This window comes from Camarhynchus parvulus, chromosome 3 (assembly GCF_901933205.1).
Source record: "Camarhynchus parvulus chromosome 3, STF_HiC, whole genome shotgun sequence".
In the NCBI taxonomy this organism is placed as follows: Eukaryota; Metazoa; Chordata; class Aves; order Passeriformes; family Thraupidae; genus Camarhynchus; species Camarhynchus parvulus.
Window position 1 is genome coordinate 109,874,398 of NC_044573.1, and position 25,913 is coordinate 109,900,310.

Below are 25,913 nucleotides of genomic sequence, written 5' to 3' on the forward strand. Positions count from 1 at the left end.
AGGGTCAGCCCAGGCCACTTGGCAGACCCACACTCAACCCCTCTGTGTGAGGGTGCTGGCACCTGAACATCTGAATAAAACATCTGTGGATATTATGCAAAGATTCTTTTTGCTTCTTTACCCTGGACTATGCCAGCAGCAATTCAGCCTGCTACACCAATATACATCTACTCATCATGTACTCCAGAATTTGAGTTTGGGTGTCACCTCTCCCTGAGGAATCCATGAACACTGCAGGGAGACCCATCCTGCCTTGGTTTCAGTCCTGTAAAATCAACATTTGGGGTTGTGGCACTGCCCAGCATGGCTGAGCGCTGATATCAGTCAGCAAACATTGTCCTGATCTCGGGAACAATGGGGGATGTACTGGACACTGGGAGGGAACAGCACAGCCTAGCACATCTCTTGTGCAATAAACCACTGGCCAGCCTTATCTCTGAGTGCAGCCTTATCTCTGGGCGCTGCACATGCCATCCTGTCCTGCCTTCCCCTTGATGGAGAGGTCCCAACCTACGGAGGGGCTTGACAGCTGGCCTGCAAGCAAAGCTGAGGAAATGGAAGAAATAATTGATGATTTGATGAAGAAATAATTGATGAAAATAGAAGAAGTAATTGATGATTTTCAAGTGTATCCATAGCAAGGAAGAAGACAAGGCCATCAGCATGGAAACAGATTAGAAAAATACATGAAAATTTTTGTCAGCTAGGCTATGTGCATAAATAGGTATGTATATGTGTCTTATTAAATTTCTGTAAAACTTTTGCTCTGCACCAATTAATATAAGTTATTATTATAGTTATTATATATATTATAATGTTATTATATTATTTAGTGATGTAGTTAATGACTTAAGATCACGCTTTATTAAGAGTATATAAGCTGGAGAACACACAGAATAAAAACCTTTTTTCTTGGATTCTGATCATGTGTGTTTCACATCTGACCTAATGGTGACACTGACCCACGGGCTGGGCTGTGAATGCCAACAATTTTAGGATAATCTCATGGCTGGGTACAGGCTCACCCTGAATGAGGCAGAGAAGTCTGGAGCTTGACTGGGATGATGAGGAGGGGCTGAGGAAGCTGGGAAAGGGGCTCAGCCTGGAGAAAAGGAGGCTCAGGAGGGACCTTGTGGCTCTGCACAACTCCCTGACAGGAGTGGACAGCCAGGGGGGGCTTGGTCTTTTCTCCCAAGTGAAAATGATGAAGGGAAACAGCCTCAGGTTGTTCCAGGGGAGGTTTGAGTTGGATATCAGGGAAAAATTCTCTATGGAAAGGGTTGTCCAGCCCTGGGACAGGGCAGTGGTGGAGTCCCCAGCTCTGGAGGCGTTTAAAGGCCATGTGGCTGTGGCACTTGGGGACATGGGGACTTTGGCAGTGCTGGGGGAACAATTGGACTAATTTCTCAGAATCTCTGCTGGCCACAGTGACCCCAAGATGCGTCAGAAAGTCTCTTTTCCCAGCCCAGGAGTCGAAGAAGGAGTCAGAACTCTTCTGTTCTTGTTCTCAAGGTTGTTTATTGTTTCTTATTTATAAAATTCTTTCTCCTGGCTTGCCAAGGTCTGTTCAGCAAGACAGACAGAGGCACTATCTGGTTATCTTTTTATACTAAAAACTACATGTGCAATATTTACCATAACTTCCCAATCACCTATGTTAGACAGTGAGTTTCTACCTTAAACCAACCCAAAAGTGCCAACATCACAGCAGAAGATGGAGGCCAAGAAGAAGAAAGAAGAAGGACAGGGCACACCCAAATTCCTCCATCTTGGGACCCAGAGCCCCCATTCTAAAAACCCCAAAAATCTATTTTTCACCCCGTGACAAACTATTATTCTACTTAAACTCTCTTGACTTGTAATTCTTCATATAAAGCTGGTAATTTGCTCCATGGGTCAAAATCAAAGTCACAGGTGTCTGTGCCAAGGTCTCTGAGCCCCCTGGCAGGGTCTCGAGTCCTCCGGGGCAGCCAGAGGAATTTCCTGGGTTCTGACACCCCTTGATCTCAGAGGCCTTTCCCAACCTAAATATTCTGTGGTCTATGGGTTGTACAGGTATTTCTGAGGATGGATTTGGGTCATAATAACTGATATTGGGTCAAGGAGACCTCTCCAGCTGCTGGAAGCAGGTGGCTCCGGGCACCAGCTGCTTTTCCTTGCTCTGACAAAGCCTCCTAAGAAACCCCACGAGCAGCAGAAGCACAAACAGAAACTGTCCAAGCAGAAGGAAATGCAGCTAAATCAGTGTCCTCTGCCAAAGGCCCAGAGATTCCTCCTGCCAGAGCCCTAAATGCCCGGCCATCTGCTTCCCTCTGCCCCGGAATGTGGGCTGGAGAGCTCTGCCAAAAGCTTGTCTGGCCTCAGCAGGGGTCAGGGCTCTTCCCGTGTCCTCCTCTCCTGCCCGGAAAGCAGGATCATGAACTGTCTGGGTCTGTTCCTGAAAAACCCCCAGGGTGTGGGGCAGACCCTGGGGAGCAGATGTTGCTCTGGAGTCACCCTTGAGGCCACATGTCCCAAATCTGGAGTGATTCCCATGGTTTTGGGCTTTCCAGAGGGCGGGTTCTCCTCCCCCACGCATGCTCTGACACCAGCAGGGGTTTGCCTGTGGAATCCAAGGGGTAAGTGGCTGCAGGATGGCAGAGGATCACCCTCCATATGCTGCAGACCATTTGCCTCTTGGACGAGCACTGGTGTTTTTTAGGGCTCTAAAAAGTGCTTTTTTGTGCTTGTTTCCATTCCTGAAATAGACTGTGATCCCATTATCCCAACTCCCAGCCGCTTCACCCTCTGATGCTTTCCCAGGAAGAGCAGCAAGCACAAGGCAGGGGAGGTTTGTGGCTGCTGAGAATCACCTGTGAGTGCAGTGCCCACATCCACAGGGATAAATCCAAGGCCAGCTGGAAGGGCCAAGCCACAGACAGGACACTGAGGTCTCCTGGCTGCCCCAAAAAGGGATCCACAGTGGGCAGCTCGCTGGGGATTGGTGTCTGTGCTGACTCCTGGAGCCAAAACCTGCCAGGGGCTGGGGGAGATTTTATGTCTGAGCCTGGTCCTGGCATTGCTTCACTCACTGCTGTGGATCCAGCCAAGGGGCTGGAGGAGAAAGAGGCAGAGAGAAAAACCCTTCCATGGAGCAGCAGAGAAATCATCCTGCTTGTAGGAAATTTGCTAAAATAGCAGGAAAGCCAGCTGGAGCTGGTTTAGATGTTGTTTTTCACGTTACATCCATGGGGATGTCTGAGCTCACAGAGTGTCCTGGGAGCTGCCATCCACAATTCCTCACCCAACCCCACCAGCAGCTGGGAGAGGGAGCTGCAGGTGTGGGAGAGCTTCCCAGCCGGAATTCCCAACTCCACAGCAAAGCCACATCAGGGATTTGGCAAGCAGAGAGTGAGTGGGCAGCTCTGAAGTGAGACTGCAGGAGGAAGGAGGCTGGCAGGATGAGGCAGACAGACAGATGGACCCCACACCTCCTGCACGAGTGTTCCTTGGGGCTGAGATTCCATCATTAATTATTTTTAGCTGATTTTTGTGGGTTTTTTTTTGGTTTTTTTTTTTTCCCTACAGGGAATAACTTCTGGTGAAGCTTTTCCATTTTGTCATCAGAAATCAGGGGACACCATGTAATGCTCCTGAGGAAAAGGGATTGGGGTGCTGGTGGGTGAGAGCTGGGCACCTAGAGAAGAGAAGGATCCAGGGAGAGCTCAGAGCCCCTTCCAGAGCCTAAAGGGGCTCCAGGAGAGCTGGAGAGGGACTGGGGACAAGGGATGGAGGGACAGAACACAGGGAATGGCTTCCCACAGCCAGAGGGCAGGGATGGATGGGGTATTGGATAGGAATTGCTGGCTGTGAGGGTGGTGAGGCCCTGGCACAGGTTTCCCAGAGAAGCTGTGGCTGCCCCTGGATCCCTGGCAGTGTCCAAGGCCAGGCTGGACAGGGCTTGGAGCACCCCTGAGATAGTGGAAGTTGTCCCTGGCATGGCAGGGGGTGGAACTGGATGGGCTTTAAGGTCTTTAAGGTCCCTTTCCACCCAAACCATTCTGGCATTCTAAATTTAACATTTTTCCATTGATTTTTTTTTGTCTTTTTCTCTTTTCTTCCTTTTTTTTCCCCTCCTCACTTTATGAAAATCTTCTCCTGCCATGGAAATCTCCAGGCACTCCCTAGGCACAAAGCTCCAGGTCTCTGTGCTCCTGGAGCACACAGAGTACACAGCCTGGTGCCAGAGCTGTTTGGAATTACTCTGAGTGAGAACAATTGCCCAGGTAGAAACAGTCTCCAAAACCTTCCCTTTATCAGGGCCTGAGTATGAAGGCTGGGATATCTGATATATCAGATCTATATTATCAGATCTATGTATCGGTCTCTGTACCTGGCTTGTTCAAATTTTCAGGGGGAAAATTCCAACCCTTTCATGGATTCAAAAACCATTGAATTCTGAGGAACCCACTCAGGCCACTGCACTGGGGTCTGATACATATTTAATGTGTTGTTGTGCCATGATCTGATTTTTTAGGTGAGTGGCTTTGAGAGTTTTGCTTTGGATATGATTTGACTTTGGGGGCTCAGAGACCCCTGGAGGGAGAAAAATAGAAAGAAAGAGAATTTAGTGACAGAGGAGGGAAACCTGTGTGGTTACAAAGGCTTTCCATTGGACAGGAGTGTGAAATGAGGGGCATTAATGAAATTATCTTCACCTGCACTTGGGTTTAAGTTGAAAGATAATGAAAGAGATATTTATACAGTGACTACAGGTTGCAAGAGAGACAGCTGTGATTTTTTTGTTGCTATCATTGTCACTGCTAGAAATGAAGGGATGGGACTATTTTCAAGCTAAGAATGATTCATTGTTCAGATAAACATCAGTTTCAGAGGCCATGAGATTTTAAAGGAGCAAGCAGTCGGCCACAGCTCAAGAGTGGTCACAATTTTCTTTGTTACAAGACAAAATAGAACTTTCTAAACTAATAGAGAGCTGCCACAGAATTTATTTTGCTTTTTTAACTTATCACTTTTACTTATTTTTACTGACTTCTGATACTTTTATCTAATGGGTTTCTAACTCATGTACACACATATTCTTCTATTATAACTTCTGAATTCTTAGCTTATTCCATACAACCCCACCCTTACATTTTAAACCCTTCACCATCTTATCAGTACAGTTTCTCACTTACTTAAGGCATATTCTTACCTACAACTATAGAAATTTAAGTTTATGATTTTTCTGCTTAATATCTGTGTATTGTACTTTTGCATCAATCTAAGCTTCTTCTCAAGCTGCAGATTAAACTCTTCAGTGTCTGTGGAAGTTTCTGATTTTCCAAATCCCACAGTTACAAAGGCTTTCCATTGGACAGGAGTGTGAAATAAGGCGCATTAATGAAATGATCTTTGCCTGCACTTGGCAATGAAAGACAATGAAACAGGTATTTATACAGTGACTACAGGTTGCATTTCTGTGATTTCTTTGGAGGCTACAAGGAAGCATTATTATAATTCCCCCATGGCAAGGGGGTTGGAACTGGATGATCTTTCCAACCCAAACCATTCCATGTTTCTCTGGCTCTGTCATTCAGGATTGCTCTATGTCCTGTTTCTGAAAGGGAAATGGGAATAATGTGAGAATACAAATTGTTGATGAACTGTTTTTTTAAAATTGCTATTTAGAAGCTGTGGTGCTTTGAAAACATAATTTGGGGTGCTTTTCCATGAAACCTGACTCAGGTTCTCTCTGTCCTGGCAGCTGCAGATGTCGGGGTAACTCTTCACTACTCCAAAACTGGGTTCTTGGGGTCTGGCAATTTCCAGTTTGGGAAATTGCCAGATCATTCCTGAGAAAACTGAATCCTGAATTGCCTCTTTAAGAGCATAAATCAATAAATCTTCAAAACCAAACTCTCCTGGATTTGATGGAGCTTAGAAAATTTTGTTTTAGTGGGCAGGGAGGCTTGAACTTCACAGAATCACGGAGTGGCTTGGGTTAAAAGGAACCTTAAGCAATCTTGTTTCACCCCTCTGCCATGGGCAGGGACACCTTCCACTATTCCAGGTTGCTCCAAGCCCTGTCCAACCTGGGCTCACAACCAGGAAAAATGGTTTTAAATGGAGCTGGAGCCACCCTCTGGTGTTTTCAGTTCAGCAGTAACTGCTGAGGTTGTGCTGAGTATTTAAGATCTAATATGAACAGGCTGAGTGAGGATTTGTTAGGCTGAGTCTCCTGAGTAGCTTGAAGTATGAACCATTGTTATTGAGGGAAAAAAAAGGGCTCTCAGTGTGAGAGTAATGTCCTCTCTGTTGGATGCAGAGAACTGAAAATCTTCTCTTCCAGAATCCAATTAACGATCCCAGTTAATAAAGAACAATTGGCCAAAGTACCAGTGACAAAGAGATGAGAGCCAGGGCAGCCCAGCAGAGTCAGAGATGCTCCCACCAGCTGAAATGCTTTTTGTTCCACTCCCCGTTTCAGGCTGTGGGATAAATTTAGAGCCGTGACTTGTCATTCCAGAGATCAAACAGGACATGGAGACAGCGAGCGCTGGAAAATCCTCCAGCTGTGCTGGAGCTCAGCAGCAGGGCTGGGAAGTCTCTTTACCTGTAAGATCAGACACAAAGCAGAGCTGCTGCTGCAGTCCTGTGGCTTTTTTATTTATTTTTTTAATGGAATAACAGAATTGTTAAGGTTAAAAAAGCCCTTTTTAAGATCATCAAGTCCAAGCATTGACCCAACCCCACGTGTCCACCACCAAGCCCAGCACCTGGGTGCCCTCCCAGGGTCTGAAGGGATCCTACAGGGAATGTGGAGAGGGACAATTCACAGGAGCCTGGAGTGACAGAACAAGAGGGTTTAAACTGAAATAAAGTAGCTTTGGTTTGGAAATTAGGAAAAAATCTTCCCTGTGAGCGTGGTGAGGTCCTGGCTCAGGCTTCACAGAGAAGCTGTGGCTGCCCCTGGATCCCTGGAAGTGTCCAAGGCCAGGTTGGACAGGGCTTGGAACAACCTGGGATAGTGGGAGGTGTCCCTGCCCTGGCAGGGGCTTGGACTAGATGTCCTATAAGGTCCCTTCCAACCCACAACATTCTGTGATTCTATAGAGAAACTTTAGTTATTAAAAGTGAGATTCAATAATAATATTAGAAGTGGTGATGTCTTCCCTGCCTGGAGATTTTCAGCTCATGACTGGATATTCCTCACCAGGGAAAATTGTCGCCAGAAATGCAGCTCCACAACTTCTGAACTCCAGGAGTTCTGATTTCTTTTATTCCTCTTTTTTCCTGTAATCCTGGGAGCTGCTGTGATCTGGAGCTGCCCTAGGGAGTGCCCACGCTCCGGTTTAAGCCATGCCATGTTCCCAAAGGGTTGGCACAGCCCCAGGAGCTGCTGTGCCCCAGGACAACCAGCAGGTTCACCAGATCCGAGTGCAAGTTCTGCACTGGCCCCAGACCAAAGACCACACTCATTATTTGGGTAGAAAGCCACTGTTTTGGAAGCTGGGAGTGGTTTAATTCCGTGGGGATGGCCAAAGCAGGCAGTGCTTGAGCCATCTTCCTACACAACATAGAGCTCACCTGAGAGACATGCCAAGGACTTGGCTTCAAATTTTTAACTGGGAAGAGCCAGAGGAGAGTGAAGAGATCCCAGTTCCTTTGCTGTTTCCCTGCCTCAGCCATTCACCCCTTTGTCTTTCCCTTTTCTGCATTGAACAAACCAAGAGCAGTGGGAAAGGGAGGTCCCTGGGGAACCACAATTGCAAGGTGACAAATGAGAGGAAATAATCCCAGATTTACATCAGGAGGATGGATTAGACATTTTTTGCTGCCATATTTGAGAATATTTCATTTACTGGTGCAGGGTTCAGCTCCTGTCAATGACACAAGGACCACAGAGGTCACTGAGTGTGCCAGGGAAAGAAATGAGCCCGATGAAAACATCTGTGCAAAGCCACAGATCTGCCTGGGGGCAGAAAATGATTCTGGAATTTCTGGGATTAAAAACCCCCAAATTACATCAAGGTTGGATCATATCCCATTCAAAAATACTGTAATATTTTTTGGTGAAGGAACACAGAAGATTCTTCCTCTCCTGTGCTGGATTTTCTCCAGCTCTGCTCTTCCTCCAAAGGGCTTCAGCAGCTCCCAGCACTGGATTTTTTTTGGTTTCTCAACTGATCCAGACTCATCCTTCCTGCTCCTTGTGCCTTAACTGAGAGGAGAAGATTTTAGCTGTTGGTTTTGCATCCAGAAAAGATGAATCCAGAAAAGAATAAATGACACAAGCAAAAATTGATGGTGTTTGTTTGAATTCAGACATGAAGAACTAGACTGAGGGATTCCCTGCTGAACATTTGAAGGAAGAAACACATCCAATATCTACAAAATAAACTCTGCATCTTAAAAAAACCCACCCAGCTTCTTGTCAAGAAGAAAAAAAACTGAAACCCCACTGCTCAATAGCAGTGTAATGATCAGTGTAATGATTTATTTTCCTTCAGAATTCCAGTAAATGGAATTATTCCTTCTAAAAGGTTATGCATGGTCAACAGCAGAAATGAGTAGGGTTATTTTCCTGTAGTGGTCATGGAAAACAGAAAAATATGAAGTGGAAAGAAAAAGCAAAGAATGAAGAAGGAAGCTGAGTTGTATGTAGTTACAATAATTGGATATGGACAATAGCTGGATGGAGGCATAAAAAAGAGAGAAGGAATAGAGAAATCTGGAAAGGGGTGAAGGAGTGACAGGGGTGAGGGTGGGAAGAGACTTTCTTCAGTTTCCTGGAGAGTTTCTGACCAGTGGAGTTTGTTTGCAAGGGTATCTCACTGCAGGATGTCACAATAAGGTGACTCTGGAGTGACAATTCCTAATTTCATCCTTGCAGGTCTCTCCATCCTCTCCAGCTGCTGTGTTACCTGGGTAGGCATGGACAAAAGCGAGAGAAAAGCAGAACAGTGTAGAAAACAGACTCATGGAATCACTGAGGATGGAAAATCCCTCTAAGGCCGTTGAGCCCAACCATTCCCCAGCACTGCCGAGGCCACCACTGACCCATGCACCACCTTTCGATGCTTTTATTGACCCCTTCCAGGGATGGTGATTCCCCCACTTCCTTGGGCAGCCCATTCCAGTGCCATTCACCCTTCCAGTGAAGGAATTTTCCCCAATATCCAACCTGATGGCTGCAAGGCCAGGGCAGCTCTTGCTGTGCCGGCAGCACGGAACAACGCCAATGAAACAACAAAAAACAGGAACTTTTGTGCCTGGAGACGACTCCATCCACCTGCACAGGGCTGTTGTTTGCTCTGCAGGCTGTGCAGTGTCACCCTGCCCCACTGGGCCCTCTCACAAAGGCCCCTGGCAGCCAGGCTGTGCTCCATGGGCACGTGGGGCTGGTCCTGCTCTCCAGATCCGGCTGCTGGGCTCCAGCAATGCCAGCCCATGGCACAGCTGCTCCCAGGGCAGCTGGAATTCAGCCTGGGATGGCTCCTGATAAGCTCTGGGCACTGTCTGCAAGGCACAGACACAATGGGGTGTCAGATCCATTCCTCAGTGGTTTTATGGAGCATCCAACCCTGACCAGGGCTCTGGCACTGAGGACTCTCAAGGGCCTCTCCCAAATGTGATTCTCTTCATCACATTCATTTTTTCTGGGTGTTTTGTCTCAATTTTGAGTTTGTTTCTTTTTTCTTTTTTTTTTTTTTTTTCTGGTATTGATCACAGCCTAAAGGAAATGAAGGAAAAAAATGGTTTTATGAGCAGGAGTTAATAAATTTCCAGTTGCCATGGTGATGATAGGACATCTCAGAAGGCTGTTCTAAGTCCTGAACTATCCAAGGTCTCCATTAAAAAACTCCATAATGGAATAAAGCTCATTTCTGAATTTGCAAATAAGCTGAAAGGAGCTGCTTTGTTCTGGAGGGTGCTGGGGATTGGCTTTAATTTTTTGGAAAATACAGAAACAGTTGGTGAAGAAGCTGGAATAAGCAATACCTGGCAATTCAGGAATTCTGCAGGAAAGATGTGGGGCTGCAGTGGGCACCAAGGTGCACACACTGGGAGAACATCATCCTGTTCCCTTCTGGTAAAGGCAGGAATTGATTATTATTCCTATAAAAATAACCACCAGGTTTATCACACGTCAGGCACGTCAGTTAATTCATTTATTATTCTGAATTAGAATTCCAGGTGGTGCTGCTTGCTGCCAAGAGGACCAGGCTCCAAGGGGAGGTGGAATAGCTGGAGAGAGCTCAGGGCTGAGATGGTCACAGGACCAAGAAAATGATCTATAACAAAAATCTGTAAGAATTGAGATTGTGATCACAGAATCCCAGAATGGTTTGGGTTGGAAGGACCTTAAAGCTCATCCTGTTCCTATCCTCTGCCATGGGCAGGGATACCTTCCATCATCCCAGGGTGCTTCAAGCCCCATCCAACCTGGCCTTGGACACTGCCAGGGATCCAGGGGCAGCCACAGCTTCTCTGGGCACCCTGTGGCAGGGCCTCACCAATCTCACAGCCAGGAATTCCTTCCTAATCTCTAATCTAAACCTACTCTCTTTCAGTTTAAGCCATTCCCTGTGTCCTGTCCCTCCATCCCTTGTCCCCAGTCCCTCTCCAGCTCTCCTGGAGCCCCTTTAGGCTCTGGAAGGGGCTCTGAGCTCTCCCTGGATCCTTCTCCTCTCCAGGTGAGCACCCCCAGCTCTCCCAGCCTGGCTCCAGAGCAGAGGGGCTCCAGCCCTTGGAGCAGCTCTGTGGCATTCCTTGGACACTGTGGTTCCATGCATTTTTGATAACACACACTATTTCCATGGTTGCAGCAGTTCCAAGCCCCATTCCCTGGCCCTGATGTTGCTGGTCACACCCTGCTGACATCCACAATATTAAAATCTCTTCCACTCCAAGCAGGATGGCCAGGTCCCAGTCCCATTGGAAATCAGACCTGTCTCATGGAGACACAGGAGGTGCAGTGGGAATTGTGTTTGCAAACATGTACAGCAGCCTCAGAAAAAAAGCATGGCCAGAGTTGTGATAAAAATTTACCAACAGGGAGAGGCAGCTCTTGAGCCAGGACAGTTGATTTGTTAAGAAGCAGTAACAGAAGGGTATAAACCATGCCATGGAGTCACAGAATCATTGAATCATCTAGGTTTAGAGAAGATCTCTAACTAAGATCAAGTCCAAACATCCCCCAGCACTGCCAAGGCCACCACTGATCCATGTCCCCAAGTGCCACATCCACATGGCTTTTAAATTCCTCCAGGGATGGGGACACCACCACAGCCCTGGGCAACTGTGCCAGGGCTGGACAGCCCTTTTCATGAAGAAATTGTTCCCAATGTCCAACAGAAATCTCTCCTGAAGCAACTTGAGGCCATTTCCCCTTGTCCTGTCCTTGTTCCCTGGGAGCAGAGCCCGACCCCCCTGGCTGTCTCCTCCTCTCAGGGAGTTGTGCAGAGCCACAAGGTCCCCCCTGAGCCTCCTCTTCTCCAGGCTGAGCCCCTTTCCAGCTCCCTCAGCCCCTCCTGGTGCTCCAGCCCCTTCCCCAGCTCTGTTGCTGTCTGTGTAGCAGGTCCCCAATCCAGCCAGGCATCCTCAGTGTGACAAAGAGCTGAAGCTGCACAGCCACAGGGAGCAGCATTAGGCTGGAAACCCACCCAATTCCAGCAGTCTGATGTCTGGGGCTGCTGAGCTGGATGTGGGTGAATGTTATTGTGCTGAATGCCCCTGAGGGGATTTAATGGATTTCATGGAAGCACAGAGCAACACAGAGTGGGAGGGAGCTCTGGAGATAACCTGGTCCAGCCTGCCCAGCTGCTCAGAGTCAGATTGGCTGCCCAGTTCCCTTCTGAAGACATTTACAGTTCCTTGTTCCACAATATCTACGCCAGCCATGGAGTCACTGAGGTTGGAAAAGCCCTCTGAGGTCACCAAGTACAACCATTCCCCAGCACTGCCAAGGCCACCGCTGACCCATGTCCCCAAGTGCCACATGCGCTCAACTTTTCAATCCCTCCAGGGATGGGGACTCCAGCACTGCCTTGGGCACCATTTTAGTGAACAAATCTTTCTTAGTACCCAATCCAAACCTCCCCTGGTGCAGCTTGAGGCTGTTTCCTCTCATGCTGTCACTGGCACAGTGAGTTGCACCACTGTGGGCAGTGGAAAGGAACAATTCCTTTGTTCAGTGCATCAAACTCCCGTGTGTCACCTGCTTCCCTGGCTGTGGAAAGGGAAAAACAGAGTTCTTTCTTTTTCAGGACACTTTTTTGACAGTGCTGTCACATGTTCCCACACACTCCTCTCCCTCTACAGTGGAAGTTCCCATTCTAATTACTGTCTTGGGAATAAGTCCCCAGCTCTCACCATCCTCCCTGCAATCCTTTGTACCTCTTTTCTTACTCTGCATGTGCAGAGAGAGGGACACCAGCACAGTTTGCAGCATAAAACACCCTCAAAACTATCACAAAACCACCCCAATTTCTATCAGCACCCATTCCAGCCAACCCAAGCACTCAGTTTTCCTCCTTCTTGGCACTGTTTTTTGGGGTTTTTTTTTGTTGTTTTTTTTTTTCTGAGTGCTCTTTGGGAATGCCTCATTCCTGGAAGGTGAAAATCAGTTTGCCATCACCGAGCCAGTCTCGTTTGCCATCTGCTGAAGCTGCCACTCAGTGCTGAGACCCTTCTGCCTCCAGACTCCTTGCAGTCAGTTCTCATTTCCCTGCTCTGAATAACCTTCTGCTGGCATCAGAGCACCCCTGACAGCCGGGATCAGGCCATGTCCACCCCAAAACTGAACACACTCGAGGCCCTGGAGCTGTCTGGAGGGTTTGTGAGGGAGAGGGGCTGATCAAAGTGCCTGCAAATGGTCAGATCTTCCTGGGAAAGAGCTCTCAGCTCCCTTCAGAGGGGTGAGAGGGGCTGACAGGTCAGGCTGCAGGGAATGAGGTGTTTGCTGAATTTACCAGAGGGGTTTGCAAGAGGGTGACACATGGACACCGGGTCCTCTCAGCGTGCCCAGCCCGTGTGGGGACAGCTCTAGACAGCAGAGGCAGAGCTGTCAGTGCATCCTGGCCACATCCCAGCCCTGCTGCATCCCTGCCAAAGGTTGGGAAAGGCCCGTGATACTGATCTTGTTCCCTGAGAGGTCCCTCTGCCCCAGGACATCTGTTCCATCTGCTCCCGGCCGCTCCTGTCACACTCCGTGGTTTTCCCTTTGAATCAGGGGCTGATTCCAGCTCTGGGGACAGCAGGGCTTTGCCAGCAGGGTGGAGGGGCTGCTGGCCATGCCATGAGCAGCAGGACCTCCCCCAGACCCTCCTCTCTGCCCTATAAATGGGAGGATGCTCAGCAGTGGCACTCACAGCACCCAGCTCCTGCTCCAGCCTCGCTGAGATCCAGCTCCTCTCCAGCCATGAGGTTCCTCTGCCTCGTCCTTGCTGCCTTCCTCCTGCTCTCCCTGGCTGCCCCAGGTAAGAGAGGGAATTGTGAGCTGGATAAAGGGGAAATGTGGGATGAGGAGGGTCAGTCTGGGCTGCAGCAGCTTGAGAAAACTCGGGGCCTGCTGGCTTTAGAGCTGTGGCTTTGATGCCCCCATAAATGTCCCAAATTCTTGGGGTGTGCATCTGTGTCTCCAACCAACCCAAGCCACCCAATGGCTCTGTAATTTCATAATTCTATGATTTTGTGATTTCATGATTCTGTGATGTCATGATTCTATGATTTCATGAGTCCATGATTTCATGATTTCATGATTCTGTGGTTTCATGATTCTGTGATGTCATGATTCTATGATTTCATGAGTCTATGATTTCATGATTCTATGATTTCATGGCTATGATTTTGTGATCCTGTGATTTCAGGGTTCTGTGATTCTGTGACGTGATTTGGTTACCCCAGCTTGTCTTATGTGGGGATCTATTTTTATACAAATGAGTCTTTACCAAAAGAAAAAAATCACTTTAAAGTACTGTAAGAGGCACATTTGGGATGTTTTGGATGTTTTTAACACTTGAGTTTAGGTGAGCTGGGCCCTGGTGTAATTGTTTTAATCATGAAGCACCAAGCGAGTGCTGGATGTCCTTTTCAGAGACTCCAGCCTCCTGGAACTTTCCTCTGCTTGATGCCACCTTCTGGCAATACCTTCAGGGTGAAGCTCCCTGACATTTCTGCTGTGCAGTGCTCACACATCCCTTCTGCTCTGGTCCTCACCTCCCCTTCACTGACTGAAAGGGAGATTTGGGGCTCAGGAAGGTTCCCATTCCAATATTCCTTCACTTTGGACATAATTTCCCAGCAGGAAGTAATTTCAGGCTAGCAGCTTCTCACCCTGGTGTCTGGCGCTTGGTGAAGCCTTGCCCTGAGGAGCACCTTTATGAGTTTTGGCTTTGGGGTGCTTTGGGATGCTCTCCCATCTGTCCCAAAGTTCTCCAGGGTCATCCAGTGGCCACCAGAAGGGAGGGAGGTGCACAAGGAGCTGCTCTGGGTCCTTCAAGTCCCTTCCAGCTTTGGGGTTGGGCTTGGGAAGGAGTGTTGGATATGTGGGGGATGGAGCAGGACATTCCTATGGACACGGTCTGATCCTGCTGCCTACTGCGACTGGGAGGGGGTGGGAGGGCATGGAAATGGGGAACAGGGATGGGGAAATGGGGAACAGAGGTGGGAAAATGGGGAAATGGGGAACTGGGATGGGGAAATGGGGAAATGGGGAAATAATGGGGAAATGGGGAAATGGAGAAATAATGGGGAAATGGGGAAATAATGGGGAAATGGGGAAATGGGGAGATGTGGAACAGAGATGGGAAAATGGGGAAATGGGGAAATGAGAAAACAGGAAAATGGGGAATAGAGATGGGGAAATGGGGAACAGAAATGAGGAAATGGGGAAATGGAGAAATGGAGAAATGGGGAAATGGGGAAATGGGAAAATGGGGAACAGGAATGGGGAAATGGGGTAATGTGGAACAGGAATGGGGAAATGGGGTAATGTGGAACAGGGATGGGGAAATGAGGAAATAGGGAAATGGAGAAACGGGGAACAGAGATGGGAAAATGGGGAAATGAGGAAATGAGGAAATGGGGAAATGGGAACAGAGATGAGGAAATGGGAAACAGAGATAGGAAAATGGGGAAATGGGGAACAGAGATGGGGAGCAGAAATGAGGAACAACCACTCTCCCTCTCCCCTTCCAGGCTATGGGAAGGTCAGGAAGACCTGTGCTCCTGTGGGGTACTGCTCCCCAAAGTGTCGTGTGATGGATTTGAAATACACCTCTGCTGACTGCAAGTACTCCTGCTGCATCCCAACCAGCTGGAAGGGGAAATAGGAGCTGAAGAGGGAGCACCTGGGGAAGAGGAGGCACCATGGTGGCTTTGGGAGCAGATTCCCAGCTGTCTGGCCCCATTGCCATCTCCTGCTCTTAACAAATAAAACAAAGAAAAAATGAGATATAATTTGTTGTGTGGTCGTGATTCTATTTCAAGCACTGGGACAAGTTCGCCAAGCCACAAAGACCTGTTGGTATCATGTCCCATTGCTCTTTTCCCCAAATTTCACAGTGGAATTGTCAAAGACATGGAGTTTCCCCCTCTGTTTCCCACAGGGAATTCAGGCAGTGCTGGGTGACAAAGATGTGGTTGGAACAGCAACCCCCTGGCTGTCCCTGTCCCCACTGAGCCTCACAGCAAATCCCCTGGGTCACTCAAAAAATCAGTGTTCATTGGAGATCCTGGCTGGAGTGTTGTGGCCATGGCTGGGGAATGAGAGGGAAGGATGGGGACAAGGTCTCAAACTCTCTTCAGCATCTTCCTCATGTAAAAGAGGAAAAAAGGGCCAAAGGTTGGAGAAACCCAAGAATTGTGAGGAAACATGATGAAATAAAGCAGGGCTTGGTGAAAGGGGAAAATGTACATAGAGGGACCTTGAAGGGAGCATGGAGAGACCACAAAGGGATGACCAGAAGATGCTCAGGAAGCTCCTGAAAATGGGATTAACCCTCACTGGCCACAGGGCAGATCCCATCTCCTTGTCCTGCAGCAAATACATGGAGTAAAGCCAATTTCTAGAGTAAAGCCAATTTCTAGAGTAAAGCCAATTTCCAGGCACCTCTGCTGGTCTTGGATGGGGAATGGATGCTGGGAAAGGTGAAGAGAAACACAGAACCAAGATCTCTACAGTAGGTAAGGAAAGGGGCTGAAAACCAACAGTTTGGGTTTCCCACTTGGTTGTTCCTAAAAAAGAGACAATTTGGGGAATGCAGCACATTTCTGGCAGCAGCTCTGACCTCCCAGTGATTCTGGTGTTGCCAAAATCCCTTCTCACCAACGCTGGAGAAATTTTACAATTATAGAATTAGGGCACCGTTATCAATCCCTTTCAGCATGTTCTGTGCCACTGATCCAGGGCTGGGTTTGGTGTGTTTGAGCTTATGTATTTGAATGATTTTTGTGTCTTTGTACCCTGAAATCCCTGCAGAAATTTCAGCAGAGGGATCCCCCTCAGTCATCACTTGTATTTCCCTCCTGATACATTTTCTTTGACCACTGAGTTCAGAAAGTTAAAAAAAAAATGTAGTAAAACATAAAACTAAGATAAAAAAGCCTTAAGACTTGGGGTTCACAAGGGTCCAAATAAATCTGGAAAACAAACCATGATTTCCAATGAGAAAGCAGAGATAGCATCATGATTATTGACATCAATAGAATCACAGAATTGTTTAAGTTGGAAAAGCCCTCTGAGATCATCCAGTCCAACTATTCCCCACCACTGCCAAGGCCACCACTCATCCATGTCCCCAGGTGCCACATCCACATGGATTTTAAATCCCTACAGGGATGGGGACTCCAGCACTGCCCTGGGCAGCTGTGCCAGGGCTGGACAACCCTTCAAGTGAAGAAATTGTCCCAATATCCAATTCTAAACCTCCCCTGGAGCAGCCTGAGGCTGTTCCCTCTCCTCCTGTCCCTGTTCCCTGGGAGCAGAGCCTGACCCCCCCTGGCTGTCCCCTCCTGTCAGGAGTTGTGCAGAGCAGTGGGAAAAGTGCAGAAATAAAATAATGAAGTGACCCTGAACTGCTGTGGGATTCCACCTAAAACTGCACCACTTTAAAGCAGTCATTTACTCACTCCTCTCATGTCAAGGTTTCACAGTGTTCTACAACTGGAAAGGACAGGTATCTGGAGGAAAAAAAGCCCAAAACCAAAACTTCTTTGTCTTTCCTATCTGACATAAACAGAGTAACTTGAGAAATGTTCATAGAATCACAGGTTATCCTGGGCTGGAAGGGACCCACAAGTATCACCCAGTCCAACTCATGGCCCTGCACAGACACCCTCAAAAATCCCACCAGGTGCCTGAGATGTGGTGAAAATCAATTAAAACAGCCCCAGAAATTGCAGCTCCATAAGAAAGGGTGTTTTGCTGAGTCCTGCTTCTGGAAACTGCAGGCACTGGCTCAGAGAAGCTGTGGTTGCTCCTGGATCCCCAGGCCAGGCTGGATGGGGTTTGGAGCAGCCTGGGCTAGTGGAAGGTGTCCCTGCCCATGGCAGGGGTGCAATGGGATGAGCTTTAAGATCCTTCCAACCAAAACCATTCCAGGATTTCATGGCAATCTATTTGATCTTGGTTGTAAGGTTCTTTTTTTCCCCTCTGTTTTCCTCTATATCTCATTCTCAGCGAAATAAGTCTTCAACAGAAACATTTTTAAAGGAAAAGCCACACAGAGCAGCAAAAAACAAAACAAAATAAAACAAAAAACCTGCTTTCCCTACAAATCTGGAGTTCCCATATTGCCTGGTGCTATACATTTTAAAGATGTGTCTTTCCTTGTGGTGACAGTCAGTGCATCTGCCCTGGGAGAGAGAGAGGAAGGGGAATGTCTGGCCCAGTGATTCCTGTTGATGTGCCCATCTGCTTCCCTGTCACTGCCTCCCACACACAGGCACAGACAGGGAGCAGGGCAGAGCCTGCACTGCCTCTTTTTAAACATTGGGGCCTTCCTGATCAGCGCAGTTTGTGCAAACAGCAAAAGCAAATGGCCCAGCAGGATTTTTTCTAGGTGAGACGGAGGCTGAAGGCTCAGCAGATCCCAGGTTTCACTCCCTGAGTGGTCACAAGGTGCCTCCAGCTCTTCCTTCTCCTTTCACAGGGATATTCCCTGTCATGGGAACAGCAAACATATGGGAAAATTAAAATTAAAAATAAAAATAAAAATGAGAGCAAGTAAAGAGCCCCAAAATGTCTGGCTGGAATTCCCAAGGTTTAGCAAACAGCTCAGTGTGATGCTGCTGATGCTCCCTGTTCTCTCCTGCTCCTGCATTCCCAGTCTCTACATTCAAATAACCCACATGGAGCCATTCACTCCACATGGAAAATGATTTGGATTGGATTTTTCTGTCATGGACATATTTTATGAAAAATCCTTTCATTAGGATTTTTTCTCTCTTCTTCATTAGGATTTTTGCTCCCTGTTCTCTCCTGCTCCTGCATTCCCAGTCTACAATCAAATAAACCACATGGAGCCATTCACTCCACATGGAAAATGATTTGGATTTTTCCTCACAACTTGGATTTTTCTGTCACAGACATTTTTAATGAAAAATCCTTTTGCCAGGATTTTTTCTCCTGAGAAGCTGAGAGGCCTCAGAAATGAAATGTAAACAATAATTATCTGCTGCTGTGGAATGCAACAGGTGCATCTTTGATTGGTCTCATGTGGTTGTTTTTAATTAATGGCCAATCACAGTCCATCAAATTTCTCCTCCTCCAGAAAAGAATGCAAAACAATGAGTTATTTACAGAAAGTGTGTGAGAAAGTTCATTACAAGAATGTAAACATCAGAAGGCTCAGAAAATCTTAAAAAATCAGGGTGACATTTTTCCTCACAACATCCACCTGGATTTCACCAGCCAGGGGAGGAGTCACAACCCCAAACCCAAGCCAGGTCCTTCTTCAGCCATCACCTTTATCACCCTCGACAATGCATCTTTCCATTCCCTCTCATCCCCTTTCCAGATCTTTTTATGATCAAATTTCCTGCTGATTCCCCCCACAAATCTCCTCTTAACCCCCTCTCCTGCAGCTCAGCCCCAAAGTGCTGGGCTTTGTCCTTTGGGTTTAGGACAGGATTTTGCTGATTTTCTGTTTTTCCCCTTTGTTATTGTATTTAAAACCGGTGAAATCCTGGTTTGCAATCCCATAGGACGCTTTAAGATTTTTTTTCCCTTATCAAATTACCATCTCCCATCTTTGCACAGCAAAATCTTCTTGAACAACAGATCACTGAATCATGGAATGGTTTGGGTGGGAAGGGACATTTAAGATCATCCAGTCCCACCCCCTGCCATGGGCAGGGACACCTTCCACTGTCCCAGGTTGCTCCAAGCCCTGTCCAACCTGGCCTTGGACACTGCCAGGGATCCAGGGGCAGCCACAGCTTCTCTGGGCACCCTGTGCCAGGGCCTCCCCATGCCCCAGGACAAGAATTCCTTCCCAATATCCCACCCATCCCTGCCCTCTGGCTGTGGGAAGCCATTCCCTGTGTCCTGTCCCTCCATCCCTTGTCCCCAGTCCCTCTCCAGCTCTCCTGGAGCCCCTTTGGGCCCTGGAAGGGGCTCTGAGCTCTCCCTGGATCCTTCTCCTCTCCAGGCTGCAGAGATCACACACTGCAGTCAGAAGTGGCCGTTTCATTCTTGAATTCCCTTCAGACTCTTTTTTTTTTTTTTTTTTGAGGGACAAGATCAGGGTGCTGGTGATTTGCTCCTACTTTTTCTTCTCTTCCACTGCTTTTACATTTAAGACAAGCCCTTTGATGAGTCCCCACAAAGCAGGGTACAGCATCAAGGCCTCTCTTCTTTTTGGCTAGGCGAGAACCAATGCAAATATTTCATTCAGCTCCTGTGGAGTGGCCTGAGCTTTAATTAACTTTATTTCCCTGACCACGCTCTTTGTCGGGCTTCACATTCTCTGTGTGTTTGGAAAAACAAAAAAACAAAAATCTGATTTGAAGAGGTTTCCTCACATTTTTCAACTCTTCCTGCAATTCTCTGCTGAGCAGACTACTGTGTTTTATACTTTGTCTGGCCCAGTTTATTATCTTTTCTATTTTCCATGTTTGGCCACAATTTCAGCTTTTCCTTTCTAACCACCTCCCTCATCCCATTGTTCTGCTGTGACCTTTTCCTTTTTGCTCTTTCTCAGGCCTTTTATTTAATACCTGTCATAGATTTTCCCTTCTTAGTGGCCTTAAACACCTCCCCAGGTGCTTGCAAAGAATCTATTTGCAAGCATTTATCTCTTTTAGCTGCACCCTTTGCCTCCTTTTAGAAAATCCCCCCATTTTTATATCACTTCTTTATTGAAATTGAGGGCAGAAGCAGTGGCCTTTCCATCCCCTGATGTCCTGAATAAAAAAAAAAAAGTGGTAAAACATAAAATGGAGTGTGAGTTCTGTGGGATCTGAGTTGCAGGGGCTCTCCCAGGGGATAACTTTGAACCAAGCCCAGTAACAGATATTTCCTCCCTGTAAATATGAGAAACCCTTGTAATCCAGTAACTCATGGGTATAACAAATAGATATTCAACTAATTTCTCCTATAAAAGGCTCTTTCCAGGATAGGAAGCTGCTTCTTGGCACAGTTGGGATTTATAATATCATGGAATCACAGGATAGTTTGGGTTGTAAGTGACATTTTTAGGTTGTTTCATCCCACCCATGCCATGGGCAGGGACAACTCCCACTGTCCCAAGGTATTCCAAACCCTGTTTTGGAATTCATTCACTTTCTTGTCACTCTCCTCTCACAGTTCCCAGGGAAAAAAAAAAAAAAAGAAGGAAACAGCAAAAGAGTTTTAAAATTTTTTATATTTCCTTCTGGAATTTTTATTCTTTAATCAAACTTTCAGCCTTGTGTGTCTGTGAAGCGTCACCAACTCAGGGCTGGTTTAGGTGAATTTTCCATCTTTCGTGTCTTCTTGTCTGGGCTCAGGTGAATCTTGACAAAATCTGTGGCTCTTGATGGGCCATCCTGTATCAAATGGGATTTTTACCTGTTGCCAGCCCTCAGCCTCTGTAATCTGGACCTGAACCCCCTCACACCCAGCATCTCACCCTGTCTGTGAAGAGACTCAGTCCTCTTGTCCATACCCCAAGAAATCCCCCAGCCTTATCAGGTTTCCTGTATCTCTGGTCGGTCTTTCAGCTGATAAAGTGTTTCAGGTTATACTAAGGATGAAAATTTTATCCTAAAGAAAAATAAAGGAGCATAAGCTTGGTCCCTTTTTATCCTGTTATTCCTTTTTTCTACCTGTCTGCCCCAAAATTTCCAGGGACATTCATTCAGACCAGGATGGTCACAAAACCCTTGGAGCACCTCATGTTGCATGTTCAGACACACCAGCAGGCCCCATGTGTCCTGGAAAATGGGATTTTGGGACAAATATGTAAATTATTCTGAGGAAGAAACCACTTTTACCTCCAGCTCCATGTGCCAAGATCTCTGCTGGTCACAAAGGATGCTGCTGAGGAGAGGAGACACAGCCCTTCCTCCTGCAGAAATTGGGAGTAATCCCACAAGAGGGAGAGGTCTGTACCCCCTCTCTTCTCTTGCAGCACCTTCCAGCCCCACAAATACCCATTCAAAGCCTTTTTCTGTGTTTGCAAGGCCCCAGGGCTGGAAAGTTCCTTTATTTCCTGCAGGGTTTCAGAGAAACAGAGCTGATTTCTGCCCTGTGGCCCTTTAGGACACAAACATCCCAGCCTCCAGTGTTGCTGGAGTGTTTGTGGTGTGTTCTGAGCCACCCCACACTGGTGTCCCCTTGCAGAATACCTGGAGTGATTGGGTTATCCCACAGGGGATGGGGCAGGGAAGGGGACACTGAGAGAATCCTCAGCTGTTCTCCTGTTCTTGGTGACCCCCATGGAATAATCTGGAATGATCCCCATTGAATAATCTGGTCACAGACTCTGCTGAGAAGGCACTTGGTGAGGGTATCCAGGACAACCACAGGACCCCAAAGCCTTAGTGACAGCATTGGTTGCTCCACGGGCACCCCAGGAATTGGATTTTGGGGTGCAAGGGGAAGGTGATGCTGTTTGTGTCTCCCATTCCCACCTCTCAGTGGGACTGGGAACCCCAGTGCAGAGGGGTTCTGATGGGGAATGGGAATGATGGAGCTGTTGTGCCCCCTACAAATAAACTCGGATTCAGCTTGTGGAGGAGGGAGGCACTGGATTAAACACTGGATTAATCAATGAGCCCCCTCCCAGCCTTTCCCACCACTCTGCTTTGAAAACCCCAAAACCTTTGCTTTTCCTGGCCGGCATTTTGGTGTCAGGGATTTGGGGCTGCCAGGGGTGTGTCTGTGACCACTCTCCAGGGGGCTCTGGCTGCCAGTCTCTCCCGGCTGTCCCCTCCCTCACAGCACACAGAACTCATCACACAGAAATCATCCTATCACACAGAAATCATCTTATCACAGTACGCAGAAACCATCTTATCTGCCCATCTTTACTTCAAAGCACTGAGCACCGCCTCGGCCACACCCTGGGCACGTCCCCGGGAGCTCCAGGGCTGCGGGGCTGGATTCCTGCAGGGTCATTTGCCCTTTTTGGGAGAGGGGATGCAGCAGTGCAGCTCCTCGCAGTAGGGGCTGAAGGACCACTCCTCGGTCTCGCCGCACGCGTGGGCGCAGTACCCGTCACAAAATCCCTTGGGCTGCCCCTGCCCTGCCGGGGGAAGAGACAGAGAGGGGGGTTATGGAGAAAACAATGGATATTGTGAAAAATGCGTATTTTATGATTGGCTTTTCGCAAATATTCAAATTAATATTATGTGTGTTGTGTTAGAAAGTAATGCTGTATTAATTCTCTAAAGTATTGTGTCAAATATAGTTTTAGGTTATAAAAAATGTTAAAATAGAAACTATGCTATGTAGGATACTTTTTTTTTTAAGAAAGGACTCGCACTGAGATAGCAGCCACAGGACACCCGAATCTTTCAGAGAAAAAGAATTTATTGCTCCATTATCAGAAGAAATGAACTTCTTCTCACCTTGAAGATGCTATTATGATTCAGAGGAAGAAGTTGAGGATGACCAGACAGAACCTCGTGTTTGAATGGAATTTATGCATCATGTATGAGATGTATGAATATGCAACAGGCTATTGTTTTTAAGGGTTAATCCTCTGTTAATGTGTGTCCTTTTTCGGGCTCCTGCTGCCCAGAAAAAGGTACCTGGATGTCTGTAACTCTTTGTCTCTATTGTCTCATATTGTCCTAATTCAACTTGTCCAAATTATTGTTACCCTAATTGTATTACTATTTTATAGCCATTTTATTACTATTAAACTTTCAGAATTTTAAAAACAAGTGATTGGCGTTTTTCACAGATATGTAGGAGGGCAGAGCACCTGGATTTGTCTTCTTGCTGGTTCCAGGGTGGTACTGATGATATGGGTACCCCACCCAGGACAGGATGCATTTCATGTCCCCACTGAGCTGGAGGATAACTGGGCACTTATAACCCATCTCTCTACTCTGCATGAGGATGGGAGATAGGATTTGCAGTGCGGCATCACCCCATCCCAACTCCAGGCTGAATAAATCACCAGGGCCCAGATCCCTACCACCCCAGAGATGAACCCCCTCCCTCCCCCTGAGGCACTGGGGCTGCAGAGGACACAGCTCACCCCAATTTCTCCACCTCCACACCTTCCTCTCTTACCTGGGGTGGCCAGGGAGAAAAGCAGGAGCACAGCAAAGACCACACAGAGCACTCTCATGGCTGGAGGCCAGGGGGGACCTTGGCACACAAGATCTGAGGTGCCCGAGGTGTCTGAGGGCAGAGGTTTTATAGAGGGACTCTGGCCACCAGCAGCACGGCCAGAGGAGAACCTTGGGCAAAGCCATCTGCACAGGGCTGTTGTTTGCTCTGCAGGCTGTGCAGTGTCACCCTGCCCCACTGGGCCCTCTCACAAAGGCCCCTGGCAGCCAGGCTGTGCTCCATGGGCACGTGGGGCTGGTCCTGCTCTCCAGATCCGGCTGCTGGGCTCCAGCAATGCCAGCCCATGGCACAGCTGCTCCCAGGGCAGCTGGAATTCAGCCTGGGATAGCTCCTGATAAGCTCTGGGCACTGTCTGCAAGGCACAGACACAATGGACACAATAGGGAATCAGATCCATTCCCCAGTGGTTTTACAGAGCATCCAACCCTGACCAGGGCTCTGGCACCAGGAATTGAAGAGTCACAGAACAGAATCCCAGAACAGTTTGGGTTGGAAGGGATCTTAAAGCTCATCCAGTCCCACCCCCTGCCATGGGCAGGGACACCTTCCACTATCCCAGATTGCTCCAAGCCCCATCCAACCTGGCCTTGGACACTGCCAGGGATCCTGGGGCAGCCACAGCTTCTCTGGGCACCCTGTGCCAGGGCTCACCACTCTCACAGGGAAGAATTCCTTCCCAATATCCCATCTAAATCTTCCTTTCTTCAGCTTTATGACATTGCCCCTTGTCCTGTCCCTCCATCCCTTGTCCCCAGTCCCTCTCCAGCTCTTCTGGAGCCCCTTTAGGTCCTGGAAGGGGCTCTGAGCTCTCCCTGGATCCTTCTCCAGGTGAGCATCCCCAGCTCTCCCAGCCTGGTTCCAGAGCAGAGGGGCTCCAGTTCTGTGATCAGTTTCGTGGCTCTCTTCTAGACTCAGTCCAAGAGCTCCTTCTTATTGAATCAAAGAATCCTGAAGGTGGGAAAATCCCTCTGAGACCCCTGAGTGCAGTGAAGCTGGCACCACTGTGTTCACCTCTAAACCATGTCCCCACATGTCATATCCACATCCCTTTGGGACACTTGCAGGGATGGGGACACCACCACAGCCCTGGGCAGTCTGTGCCAGTGCCTGATCACTTTTTCAGTGAAGAAATTTTCCCCAATATCCAATCTAAAACTCCCCTAGTGCAACATGAGGTTGTCCCCTCTCCTCCTGTCCCTGTTCCCTGGGAGCAGAGCCCGACCCCCCTGGCTGTCCCCTCCTGTCGGGAGTTGTGCAGAGCCACAAGGTCCCCCCTGAGCCTCCTTTTCTCCAGGCTGAGCCCCTTTCCAGCTCCCCCAGCCCCTCCTGGTGCTCCAGCCCCTTCCTCAGCTCCATTCCCCTCCCTGGATGCTCCAGCTGAGGTTTCAGCCCAGGGCATGGGGAGTTCAGGGCTGGGTCACGTCCAGCTCTCACCCCCAACACCCCCACGTCCTTTTCCCAGGGCTGCTCAACCCCTTCATCCCCAGCCTGGATTGATCCTGGGGGCTGCCCTGGCCCATGGGCAGGACCCTGCACTTGGCCTGAATTTCATCACTTTGATTTGGCCCAAGCTTTTTTTGTTTGTTTTTTTTTTTCTGTAATCTTTCCAAAAGGACCATGATGCTGATTAAAAGGGATGTAGGCAGATATGTAAATGAAGCTAAGGAAATGAATTGCCACACCACATCTGATCAGAAGTCTCTTGTGATTCCAGTGCTATCCTGCCTAATAATTTCCATTATTTTCTGGAAAGAATGTTTCAAAAATTCACAAATAAGAGGTTGAAAAGGACTGCAAAGAATTCAAGGACAGGATTAGAAACCCAGTGGATCTCCTCTTGCCAAAACCATAATGTTAAAAAAACATTAAGTAATAGTGGAAGTTCCCTTGCCTTTACAGACAAGGATAATGAGCTGGAGAACACAGAACAAGGAGTTTCTGGCTCTTTGTTCTGCAGGGATGATTTGTGTGGCAGTAGATCACAGGCAAGCGCCAAAGAGCCGAGGCAGGGTGTTGGGAAAGCAGCACCAATTGTCCTACAAGTGCAAACAAGAGCTGGGTCTGGAAAACACAGGCTGTACCCATGGCATGGCCCTTGGGAAGGGCATCCATCCCGTTGTGTGCTCCAGGAAAGCAGGGA

General features: G+C 48.0%; 1 protein-coding gene across 1 annotated transcript; it reads right to left on the reverse strand.

Annotated features, from left to right (window-relative positions):
- Positions 1-22,584: 22,584 nt before the first annotated feature.
- On the reverse strand, positions 22,585-23,771 carry LOC115902715 (small basic protein 1-like). Its single transcript, XM_030946432.1, has 2 exons — positions 23,714-23,771; positions 22,585-22,715 (listed from the first exon to the last, which is right to left on the reverse strand). Exons 1-2 carry the CDS (start codon positions 23,769-23,771, stop codon positions 22,585-22,587), a joined length of 189 nt encoding a protein of 62 aa, XP_030802292.1.
- Between the last annotated feature and the right edge of the window lie 2,142 nt (positions 23,772-25,913).

Coding starts and splice junctions, on each gene's coding strand:
- LOC115902715 (XM_030946432.1), bottom strand. CDS start 23,771: ATGAGAGTGCTCTGTGTGGTCTTTGCTGTGCTCCTGCTTTTCTCCCTG. Junction 22,716..23,713: donor TTTCTCCCTGGCCACCCCAG/GTAAGAGAGGAA, acceptor TTCCCCCGGCAG/GGCAGGGGCAGCCCAAGGGA.